Source organism: Trematomus bernacchii, unplaced genomic scaffold (assembly GCF_902827165.1).
Source record: "Trematomus bernacchii unplaced genomic scaffold, fTreBer1.1, whole genome shotgun sequence".
NCBI lineage: Eukaryota > Metazoa > Chordata > Actinopteri > Perciformes > Nototheniidae > Trematomus > Trematomus bernacchii.
In genome coordinates, this window is record NW_022987662.1 from 386,723 (window position 1) to 399,416 (window position 12,694).

The following is a 12,694-nucleotide window of genomic DNA, read 5'->3' on the forward strand; positions in this document are numbered from 1 at the left end:
AAGCATCGCTAACACTCAGAGCTAACCTGTACTGGAGAGAGCATGTGTAAGAAGCAGGATATAAAAAGGAACTCACCTTGTGGTAAACCCGCAAGAGAGAAAGAATCAGCACTTTTGAAACAGGAAGTGAAATAGAGGGATATGAGGCATGGCTAGAATGGGTGATCTGTTTGGTATTTTGAGCAAAACACTTCATAGACATGTTTTTTATATATCTGAGACCGATGCTATTGCCTAAAAATAGCATGATAGGTGACCTTTAATGTCAACACATTTTATGTCATGCACTATATGTTGCATCCGGTGGATCTTTCTGAATCTTATTACTTCTCACTTATCCATAACATCCATGACAAATCCTAGTGGCTGTAGTAAACCTGCGATACGGCAAAATGACCATGTTTGCTCGGTAAAAAAGATCTTCACTACCAAGTTGTTCATATTAGTTTAAATGTCAGCGTCGTTTGAGCATGAGAGGGAAAATGTCAGTGTGCTCTATATGTGTGCTGACTCTTTATCTCTGCTCAGTGTTTTCATGTTCAATTGTCCACATACAAAGGGGAGACTTCCTGAAGGAGAAAGGAGGCCTATCAGTTGCTATGTGGCACAAAAGGACGCTGAATTATTCTCTGAGACACAGATGAGAAAGATAATCCGTATTGTGTTGATCAGACAGAGACGGACACTATCAGTAACGAATGTTCCCTCTCAAAGACTGTCCCCTGATTGATTACAATAAAACTCATTGCATGAAAATGAAAATCAACTGATAGCGTGTGTCCAGATAGTGTATAAGGGAATATAGCATTTGTAAGGGTAAAGGCAGAATACTTTTGTGTGTATATTCTTTACTGTGGTTATTTTTGCAGGGATTCTTTTTCTCTTTTTCCCAAAGATTAATAGTTTATATTGATATTACACATTTCTAGGTTCCTCTTTTAGAAAGTTGAAGTCATCAAAATGATTCCTAATTATTATAAGATTCGGCAAACTTGTTTATTAGGGGGTATTCACTTAACCCTCCTATTGTCTTCGTTTCCCCCCTCCCCCTTACTTTGGTGTTCGCGGTCAAATTTGACCGGTCCTGTTTAAACTGCCATTACATTAACACAAAAACCATTAATCATCACCAAATTTCATTTAACACCAGACTACTGGTATACATGAAAAACTGCAGTAAATATACAAAGAATAGACACTGAACATGTATTGCGTGTGCCAGGTGTGATCCATGTGGGGGGATGGGCACATAAGAGCGGGACATGTGTCAAATTGTTCTGTGTGTGTTTGTGTGTGCCAGGTGTGATTCACATGGGGGGATTGGGCACATAAGGGGGGGGGAACATATCTAGAGTGTGTGTGTGTGTGTGTGTGTGTGTGTGTGTGTGTGTGTGTGTGTGTATGTGTGTGTGTGTGCATGCGTGCGTGCGTGCGTGCGTGTGGGTGACCGGGAACACCATGGGTGTTTCAAAGTTGACTAAATCATCCAAAATGCAATGAAAGTGGTGATCAGTTGTTGTAAAACAAAAAAGTTATGATTGATGAAAGTAGTCAGATTTTACCCGAAGACAACAGGAGGGTTAATTGTGTAATCAGAACTAAATGTTTAACTGTCCGAAATTGTCTAAATCTGTGAATATAGAAAATAATATGAATAGACATAGTTTGCTTAGCAGGATACTAGTAAACTTCAAAGCGTTATTCCACATAAGTTAAATATAAAAATGTAGTTATATGATATGTTGAAGGCTCAATTTAAATGTAAGTGACACATATTTCTACGTTGTGTCCCAGTGGGATATGCAGTGTCTCTTTCTAGAAACACTTTTGATTAATAGGCTTTACATGGTCATTGATTAAGGTTATGGTGGGATTGGTATGATCATGTTCGAACACAAATCCTATACTAATGTAACAGAACAAATGATGTAGCACAAGAAAATGTACAAAATGGTTGTGAATACGTTTATAGTGACACTTTATAAATGTGCCGATGTGGCGTTTGTAAAGGATACTGAGCTCTGACGCAGTTGTTACTCGCTGCGTGGACAAGAAGATCTTAATATTCTTCATCAGCAGCGGCAGGTCGCTCACAGCATCTTCTGTCAGGAGCTTCAGGTAGCTGCCGTATCTGTACGAGAAAAACAGAAATAATGTTCTATATGTTATCTACCAAATCATCTTACATAAATGTGTCTGAGCTATTATAACAGTACCACAGCCAAAGGTCTTTGGGCTTATTCTGAAGGGAATTCCTTTAAATACAAGTTCATTTGTTTACTATTAAACAAAATCACTTAGCTATTGTTCATTGCAACCAAAACCCTGTTTGTTTCACTGTAAAACCAAAACAAATAAGTTGTTTTTCTATGAAATCTTACTAATGAACTCCCCTTCTTGTACTCAAAGGAAAGTCATGCAACACAATGGGAGATATATAAACAAAGAGACAAAAACGGAGGCCTCAGGCAAACACATAGAAGTACTCATCAATATTGAATTCAACAAGTCCAATGTCTTTAGATTAAACTTCGCAAGTCTGACACTTCTAAGGAGAGGATTAACTATAATTCATGTCCAACAGCTTTTAATCCTATAAAACACATTGCTCTGTTGAAAAATGCTAACACACTGTTTTCTGACGATGCAGGAAAAACGCAAACAGCTGTGTTTCTGAACCTGCTGGGAGGGATGTTGAGAACTTGTATATCAACTCTGTAATGTAGCAGCGGGGTGTCATTAAGAAACATATAGGAGCGATGTCAGAACATAACACACGTCAGAGGGCCCACCCATGGGAAAATAAAGAGCAGACTGAGTATTATGCACAGCAGGAGGTGCATTACACACATTCAGTAGGTGTGGGTGGTGTAATGCTACTGTTGGAGCAGAAGGGAATACAAACTGTTCCTCTGTGTATGGCAGCATGTTTTCCTGATGTGTTAAAACGGAATTATGGACAGGTGTTTTTTTAAGTCCTCTGAAGGATACACTCTGGGCCTTCAAAACAGCCAACAAAGGCTACTGAAGTGCGAACATGTTTGTTGTGGTTGCACTCAAATTCAATACCATGTCTGGAGAATTTCTCTATTTATTCACCCTTATGGCCTTCTCCATTTTTCAGCATTGTTGCAGCCAAAGAAAACAACATATTTTCTCTGTGAGGGATTGGCGACAAAACCTGAGGCCAGATGCATAAATGGTGTAAACGTTGTAATATTAAAAGCATCCTTACACATGTTCTCATTGATCCAGCTCAGTGTGATATGGAAGAAATAGGCGGGAGACTGAATCTTGCATGGTATGTTGAAGTAAAGGCTTTGATTTCATAGTAACGTTGCTTGCGGTAAGTTCATGATTGAGGTGAACTATAGTGGAAGTTTTAGAGGTATTTAGATATAAGTTAATGTTTGATGTGGGTCCGTCATGAATGCACTTGTAGCCTCAGGAAAACTAAAATGGAGAGAGTGTTGGGAAAATACTGAATGTTCCTTCTATATCAGAGTAGCACATGATAACAGAGGCCCTACGTAGCTGTGTACGTAGCCGGATGTATGACTACATGGATGACGCTCATGAGACACTCATCTCAATTGAATATTTCACCTCCTCCTGTCCCTCACTCGCGTCCCTTCCTTGCGTCTCAGCTCCGCCTCCGTAAGATGCGAGCGAGAGACACGAGGAGGATACGCGAGGACAGAGGAGTCCTCAGGTATTAATTGGGATGTCCTCGTTCACTCAAACGTCATTTTTAAACGACGTCTGTTAATGATGACATGTGCACAGCTGTATCCCCTCTCATTGGGCTTAACTGAATAACCCTTTAGAACCGTCCCATTTGTTGTTAAATATTTATTTATTTGTTAGTCAAGGAATTCAATGTATGATGGTTGGTCCTGCTTTTGTGTTAAATGTACGTTTAAATACAAATATAATTATAGTAATGTGAAAGCCTTTACTCTGAAAATGTGTGTCCTGTAGATCCCCACATTCACCACAAACCCACATTCAGGACTGTGAATTTTAAATAATTTAACTACTGAATATTTTAACACAAAACTATAAAATAATTGTTATTTATCAAGATCTAGCCATTTATGAAATAGCTTTCTTAATAGCTATGTTTTAGTGACGTTCAAGATCATTAAACATGACTTAAATTGTTAGTATAACCTTAAGAAATGAATTGTACATAATAATTCCCACGGAGCTGTGAGCACTTAGATTTATGTGACTATTTTCCACTCATTCTTCCAGTTCTCCGTTTTCCTCTGTTGAAATCGACCAGCTGTGAATGTGGGGGCGGGGCTTTTATACGCGAGTAGTGAAAACACTTCCGCGTAGTCTGCTCTCGTGTATCCTCCCTTTCGTCTCCTCTGGAAGCCTCCTCCCTCACCCCTCCTCGACTCCTCCGTGTGCATTTCAGCGATTGGGACGTCCTTCAACATGGCGTGTCTTGATCGATTTCCAGGTCAAGTCCCGGAGGAGGGGGAGAGAGGAGTCGAGGAGGGATATTGAGATGAACCTCTTGTGTTGAAGTTATGATGTTCCTAAGATTGGCATGATGACACAGCCCCTAGAGAGACATATGACTGTCATGTTTAGTGCTTACGCAGGTCTTAGCTAATCTTAACTAATGTCAGAATACTGCTTTGAACCAGTATTCTTCCATCTTGTTGACTGTAACACCCTCTCTTGTATATCAGCATCTGAAGGACTCTACTCTGGGAACTATTTGTCCCACGCAGCTCTGTGTGCGATGACTACTTCCATTCTTGCAAGGATAATAAATACATGTATCCTGATATTGAAGACCAAGCCGGTGACGAGTGAGATTTTTCTAACAGAGAGTAACTGAATTTCATGAACGATGTTGAAATGACCTACAACAGATTGAGGGTTAAGGTTGGTAAAAAAAACTTTTAAATATAGTTGTTATGAGATTTCCCGCCCCTCAGCCTATCACGTACAATGTGTTAAAGCGCTAGCAAATAGTTGGCGAGTGTTACATAGTGATGTCCCTATGTTGCGGAAGTAAACAAAGGAGACCAATAAGGGTGTTTCAGGTGGGGGAGTGTGTGAAAGACAAACTCCCTCTGGAGCAGTGCTTCTCAAAGTATATATATATTGGTAAAATTTCACATTTGAAATAAATAAATTCATTTAAGTTTTCTGCACTCTCGCGGGAATATCTCCGCAATGGAGCGAGCTTAAGTTTCACTTTTGATTGCATGATATAGCCCAGCGCAACACCTTCATCACACATGTTGCCACCTGTTTGTACCATTTCCAGGCGATCAGTAATCTGTTCTAGAAAAACGATGTGTTTTTGGATATTTGTGGAGTTAGGTGGTCCGCGAGTGTTTTTTTTATTGGTTAAGTGGTCCTTGGTATGAAAAAGTTTGAGAAACACTGCTCTGGAGGGAACACAGGGATTTTAGACTTTCAGACAATTCACATGCACACAAACCCAACACACTCCAGGAAAGGGAAAACCCTAAAAAGGCAGAATAGGGCCTCTTTATGGGTTTCTTAGAGTGGATACTGTCGAAGAGATTCACACGGCAGGTTTCTCCTCTCGTCCCAGGTTGCTGCTGTCAGAAGGCTGTCTAATTAAATGCAGGTTTATGAGCTATAGAAAAACGCTTTACGGTACATACCTGAGACAGGTGTTGATCCCCAGCTGCTCCACAGATGATAATACAGCACTCTGCACAGTCTTCTCCTCAGCTGTAAAACAAAGTGATTAAAAAGGAGAGGTGGTTATTACCTGGCAGAGAAATACCCAGAGAGGATGGCTGGAGGTTTTTCTGCAGTCCGTAGACATCTCTAACGGAGATCATTACGACCGTGGAGAGTGGGAAAACATGACAACGTATCATGACTTGCTGTTTTCAGGGCACGACAGATGAGAGCATGAGTCTAGGTAATGTTATATCTGGCAGCTTGACAGAGGCTGTTTGCCATTTAATTGTGATGTTTGCGAGGCAACAATGTGACTCGGAGTAATTTCACTAACAGTCGGACACGGGTAATTTCACAGCAGCGGTTTGACGGTTTAGTGCAGCGGAGTCCTTATGATATTAGGAGTGTGGTGGAATTTTGGAAGAAAATACAGCCGTGAGAAAGCTCTTTATCTCAGGACGTTATCTGTGGAGCGAGATACTGTACTACAGCAGCAGGGCAGCTTTAGATCCACATGAAACAGCTTTGTACGGATTTTTGAGCTATCAGTCTCACCAGCTGCTCTCATGGGCTCTTATTTAGCACCATTAAGAATCATAAAAATATATTAGTTTTTTGGAGTTACAGTTGTAATTGTGTGGAGAGAGTGATGAAAGAAGCAATAACTGCGGCAAGACTGATATTTTGTTTTGGAAGATGTTTCCACTGATTCCTGGCTTCGGGGAAAACAAATATTATTACATCTGAGCTAATGGATCCCCTGCTTCAGACAGTTTGTCGGAAAGGATGATGAGAAGATTTCGACAATTAAAAGAAGAAGAATTATCCAGGCAGAATCAGCGGCGGGGAAAACTTTCAAATCCAATTTACAGACTAATGGTGCAGAAATATGAAAGGGGACATGATAATAGAGTCGCTGTAATCTACATATTGAAGTGATAATTCTCCATTGTTCCCTTAAAAAAAAATCAAAGCTGAGAAATGTTGATTAATTACAGACCATCACATTTGATATTAATTGGTAGAAAATAGCCTGTGATTATGAGGTAGTGCCGTGTTTTCTCTCTCTCTCACTCTTCTCTCCTCAGATATTAACATCTCCAAAAACCTCTCGCTGATGGCAATTACTGCCTAATGGAGATGAATGCTCTCCTGTTGTATGTATTCCCTCCCTCCTCATTCCTCTCTGCTCCTGTCTCTCCAGCATTATGCCAGCAGAGTCTATTTTACAGCTTGTAATAACTTTAATCACAACCATTTAGATTGTTTTGCAAAGACTGACTGGTGAACGATTGCACATTAACACTCTCTTTGACATTAGTTGTAAAACTTTTAGATGAGCACTAGAAGGAGATAACACTGTGTAAACTTTATCTACTGACAGTATATGGTTGAGAAATGCGTATATCTTTTATACATGTTCTTAAATAACTGTCCTCTTCTTTAAAGGGGCCCTATCATGCTAATTTCCCGGTTCATATTAATATTGTGTGCCTCTACGGCAGTGTTTCCCAAACTTTTTCATACCAAGGACCACTTAACCAATAAAAAAACACTCGCGGACCACCTAACAACAAATATTCAAAAACACATTGTTTTTCTAGAACAGATTACAAATCGCCTGAAGATGGTACAAACAAGTGGCAACATGTGTGATGAAGGTGTTGCGCTGGGCTATATCATGCAATCGAAAGTGAAACTTAAGCTCGCTCCACTGCGGAGATATTCCCGCGAGAGTGCGGAAAACTTAAATGTATTTATTTATTTCAAATGTGAAATGTTACCAATATACTCACGGACCACTAGGGGGCGCCGCGGACCACACTTTGAGAAGCACTGCTCTACGGTGACATGTTGTAATGCTTTAATGTTGAAAAAGTTCTTTATTTGTCTCATACGGAGGAAAGCAGTATAAGAAAAAATACCAGAGTGCTCTGATTGGTAAACTGGCCGGCTCTGCTGTGATTGGTCAACCGCTTAGAAATGTCCCGCCCCTTAGCCTATCACATACAGGGTGTTTCTCAATGTCGAGGAAAGCTGCTGCAGAGCCACTATTTCAAGCATACTACGTCATCGAGTGCCGCCGAAGGACTGTTCCAATGTCCAGCATACTTGGAATTCTACCGAGGCCGGCGTACTTCGTTGCGGGAAATTTCGGGGCTGCACATGTGTAGACTCCGCGGTCTTAAAATCCCCACAATGCTTTGCGCACGGACCAATTTCCAAATCTTTGGCGGAAATCGCGCTCCATTTAAGGCGGGGCCTCGCATATGACGCACACCTGCACACCTGTTAGCCTGTTCTTATTTTTCCGAGGCTAGGAAGGATTCTTGCATCGCTTCTGAAGGACCTGACTCGGAGGGACATGTGCTACCAAGCAAGCCTCCTCGACATTGAGAAACACCCACAATGTGTTGGAGCGCTAGCCAGTAGAAGCGTGAGAGTTACATATTGATGTCACTATGTTCGGGAAGTAAAAAAAGGAGTCCATGGGAGAAACCCCAAAAAACACAATAGGGTTAGGGTCTTTAAAATGTTTTGTACATCTTGTAATTAAATCATTATAATTAAATTGAATGCAAGTTTACTAACAATGTGTCTAAATTGAGTTTTGCTTTTGGCTTAAATACAGAAGAGAAGGTGTTGAAGAAAATCTATTTAAATTAGGATTTTTTTGAGAAAGTTTAAACCACCGTCTGAGCTAAGATGTTACCCTCCCATAAAAAGGTGCTCTCTCTCTCCCCCCCCCCCCCCCCCGTCTCTCTCTTTGTTTCTAGCCATGCTATTTCAACCGGCGGCTGAAATAAATGTTCAGGAGTCAGGGCCATGAAGGCTGAGGAGATACAGCTCAGAACAGCAAACTGACAGAGGTTAATGCCGGCCAAATGAGTCCGCTCTCTCCATACAACGGGAGCACTCAAGTAGGGCAAAGTGGATGAGACTGTATTCAACGTCAATCAAACTCTCAAGAGGGGCCTACCACCCACTACACACACACACACACACACACACACACACACACACACACACACACACACACACACACTTACACACACAACACACCACAACACACACACCACACACACACACACCACAACACACACACACACACACACACACACACACACACACACACACCATCAAATTACACACACACACACACACACACACACACACACACACACACACGACAGCTGCCTGATCTCCTCTGAAAGGAACATTACAGGGGGAAATGGAAAAGCAGCATGTGTGAGTCTGAAATAGAAATTACACGACAAACACTTTTGTTTTTAAAGCAGTCAGACTAACAAGGCAATTTCATAACCGACTCTTGGTGTGATCCTCGAGCAGAGAGTGCACCACTGTTTTCAGGGTGTTTTATACAACAGCTTTTCTGCAACTGTACTGACTTTTCTGCCACGATGTACTGTGTCTGTCCAAAAAGAACCGCTTAGATGTCGTAAGCAAATTAGGTATATGTCAGAGGCTAGGGATACATTGATGGAAACAAGCAAAAAAAAACACAATACGATATTTTTCTATGCATCTCATGAATAACCAAGTTTGAAAGACACACGCAACAGTACATTAAAATACCTGTCAACATTTAAATATAACTATTTACATATCTACAGATACCCACAACACGTAGGTAACTAACTACATAAGTCACCACAAAAGTAAATACAGAAAGTAGCCGAATGGATTTGTTAAAGTGGCTTCAAAACCAGTTGCTTACTACCCTCAAAAATGTAAAAATAATCAGAGATTCTTTGATTGCTGTGTATGACGGGTTGAAGAAATAATGAGGATGCTTCATCAAACAGAAACAATATTATTTTATTTTATTTTAGATACAAAACTCTTAACTTGCGTCCTTTTTGAATTGTTCTGCTGGCTCCACTTTAGTTCTCAATGAGTTTAAATTAACACAATTGTATTTTATATTTATGCCTGATTATTTTATCATTGTACATTGCTTACAATATATGGACCCTGCCGTGTTAAAAAGGACATCAATCTTACTGGACCTACCTTGATGGTAAGTAATATGAATGCGACTGATTTCTAAAAATGAAGTATTTAAACGAAATAACGTCATAAAGAGGAAACAACTTCAACAACTTTGAAGTGTGTGAGTGAACTTGATAAATAAATCATCAAACACTCAAATGAAGCTTCTTCATCAGCGTGGCCCCAGAGGACACACGTCTCACACTGATAAAAGACAAATATTTCATCCTTCATTGGAGAATAATAAATACAAGCTTATTGAAGACATTAAGCATACCCTTTTTTATTCACAGTTGTTCATTATTTAGACAGCCTTTCAGAAACATTACAGGCCCGCATCATCCGCCTCTCTTCAGGGTCTCAGGGACTTTTTCTGAGTACTTGCATACTTAAAAAGGCAGATCAGATTCAAAGATATTCAAGATATTTTCTTGCTATTCGTCATTTGGAAAGACCAACTTTGCAATAAAATGAAACAACATTATACATTAAAACATTTTCCTAAATACATTTAATTTGTTGTATGATACTATACTTACAATATCGAAATAGTGTACAAAATATGACTGTGGTAGGTTCTGGAAGACGGTAATGTGAGTCATTCACTTATTACATATATTTAAAATGATTGATATCAATATTTATTTATTTATAATTTAAATGTCAGAAAAAATACTTTTCATGTTTGAGCATTTTTTTTTAATGTTGGAACAATTAAGTAATTTAAATAAAAGGTCCTATTTTTTTTAGACACTTCACCCTAAAATGCTCCTGTGGGTATTGTCCACGGCAGTAATGTATTACATGTCTGAGATATGTAATATGTACAGGGCTTTGAGCACTTGTAAAAGCGCAAAAATAAATGCAATGAATAATTTTTTTTGTCATAAATTAAATGCTTTTCAAGACTTTTTAAGGGATCCGTTCAAATCCTGATACAATAAGAAGATAGATATCCAGCAAGACATACACCTGACAAATCAGACTACTCACTCATTTTGAAATCCCAATATTGTCAGGAATCAGTCTTCTCCAATGAAATGCAACCTTTTCCTCAATGTCCAAATGCAACCAGACATTTTGAAGGAATACCGTAGACACCACTGTCTCTAACGATGCAGAAGAATCTCTGACAGATCATCACGTTTTATTGTTTCATGCTGTACTTCATATTGGAGCAAACTTCCAGAAATATTGAAGTCTGCTCTAACTCACAGCCCAAAACTTTTTTGCTCTTGCTTCAAATCTCCCCTTGTTCTTTTGACATCTTCTGTGACCCCTTTCCTTTACTCCCTGTCCTTAAATCTATTGTCTTATGTACGTAAAGCACTTTAAATAAACAATAAATAAACCTATCATAGCCTTTGTCGTCAAATCTCCCAACCCTTACTCCAAAAATCTTGTATTTAAGGTGGGTGGTTTTTAAAGAAACTGTACAACATAAAGGAAATTTCGTTAATTTTGTCGTATTTTTTATCAATCTGGTCAAATAAAACGAAGTAGGACATCACAAAGCTAATTTCAGACATTTTGTTAAAAACATTCTATTAAGACTAGTATGGGATGTGAAAAAAAAACAGCTGTTGGTCAGTACCAACATCAATTTGACACAACTCTCTGTCCTTTAGGCCATTTTATGAGTTGTAAAAGCGTAACTGTACCGGGCCAAATGACAGAAGACTTTGCATGAGCATTGAGCACGAGCAGACTATGCATTAAGTCGTATGATTGCCAATTACAATCAGGAGATGTGTGAGGACAGCTGAGTTTTTATCATCAAGCTTCTTCCTCCATTAGCCGTCCAATCAAAACTGGAATGTTTTGCATTTTTATAACAAAAATGGATATTGTTATTTCAGTTTTTCACGCACACTTTTCTTCTAGTAGGGATTTGAATGCCCTTGTTCTGCCCGGGACGAGATTAGAATAGATTAGGAATGTAAATGCTTTCTGGCATTCTTTCATGGCTGGCATATTTCCCCTTCAGTTAAAATGCAATATTAAATAATTGACATCCGGCATGACAAGTAACTTTTGATATTACTCTAGTAAAATAAACACATAAGCATACTGTTCAAAAATGATTATATTACCATTGTGTGCTATGGACAAAGTGTCGTACATGACTTTACCTGCTTCAGAATCAACATATCTATTAATTTCCCAGTGTCTGTGTCAGAGAGAGGCAGCTGACCAAATGACACCAATTTGCTTATTTAATCTGTGTTCTCCTACTTCTGCCTTCTGCGCTTCACTGTAGTTTGTGCTGCTGTAAACCTCTTTGCCTTTTCGCTCTCCATAAATGCATTGTACTTGACTCTCTGTCTGATCTCTGCACTTCAGTGTATCCCCTCCAGTGCTCAAAGCAGCGGCAGTATCATCATTATAATAATAATATTACTAATCGGTGCCAGACGATGGCACAGACATCACAACAGTATTTGAACAGTACTGTAGAACCGTTGATTCAATTCAAATGTGATTTCCATTTTTGCCGTTTATGTATTTAAAGCTACAGTACTGTATTTGTTAATGTGTGATTATTTAACCTCCAGGGGGAGATTGCATGTTACATTTTGATTACACATACAGGACTAATTCCATGTATCCAGTTAACACTAAGGATATTTGGGAGAGGGATGCCTGTTAGTATTAAAGTAATACAGGAGAAAACGACTTTTGTTGTTGTTATTGCAACTTGTAAAAATAGTTCTCAGGGTTAAGGGAATGATGTTATCAAAATCTTTAGGATTAAAAAATGTAGGCTGGGAAATACGCAATTAGCAATTCAGTTAGCATTTTTTTTCTGGGTGTTTACTAATTAGCAGCTTTTTCTTTTGGAGCTGCCATCAGTCTGATCAGGTTGTTTAGCCCGTCGGCTACCAAACACACCAACCCACTAAAACCATTCATCGTTTGAGTTGGGGAACGTAACTCAGTTTCACCTGGGGTAAAACTCTGCTCTAGAAATGAGAAGAAATGAGAAGAAATGTCT

At 39.3% G+C, this 12,694-nt stretch overlaps 1 protein-coding gene across 2 annotated transcripts in view; it reads right to left on the reverse strand.

Moving 5' to 3' along the window:
- The window catches only part of tbc1d32 (TBC1 domain family, member 32), an 85,893-nt gene that overhangs the window by 26,340 nt on the left and 46,859 nt on the right, over nucleotides 1-12,694 (reverse strand). For both annotated transcript variants that reach the window (XM_034135722.1, XM_034135721.1), the window contains exons 29-30: nucleotides 5,661-5,730; nucleotides 2,016-2,131 (exon numbers count right to left, since the gene is read on the reverse strand). In XM_034135722.1, the coding sequence (XP_033991613.1) occupies nucleotides 2,016-2,131; nucleotides 5,661-5,730 (186 nt within the window). The remainder of the gene's footprint in view (nucleotides 1-2,015; nucleotides 2,132-5,660; nucleotides 5,731-12,694) is intronic.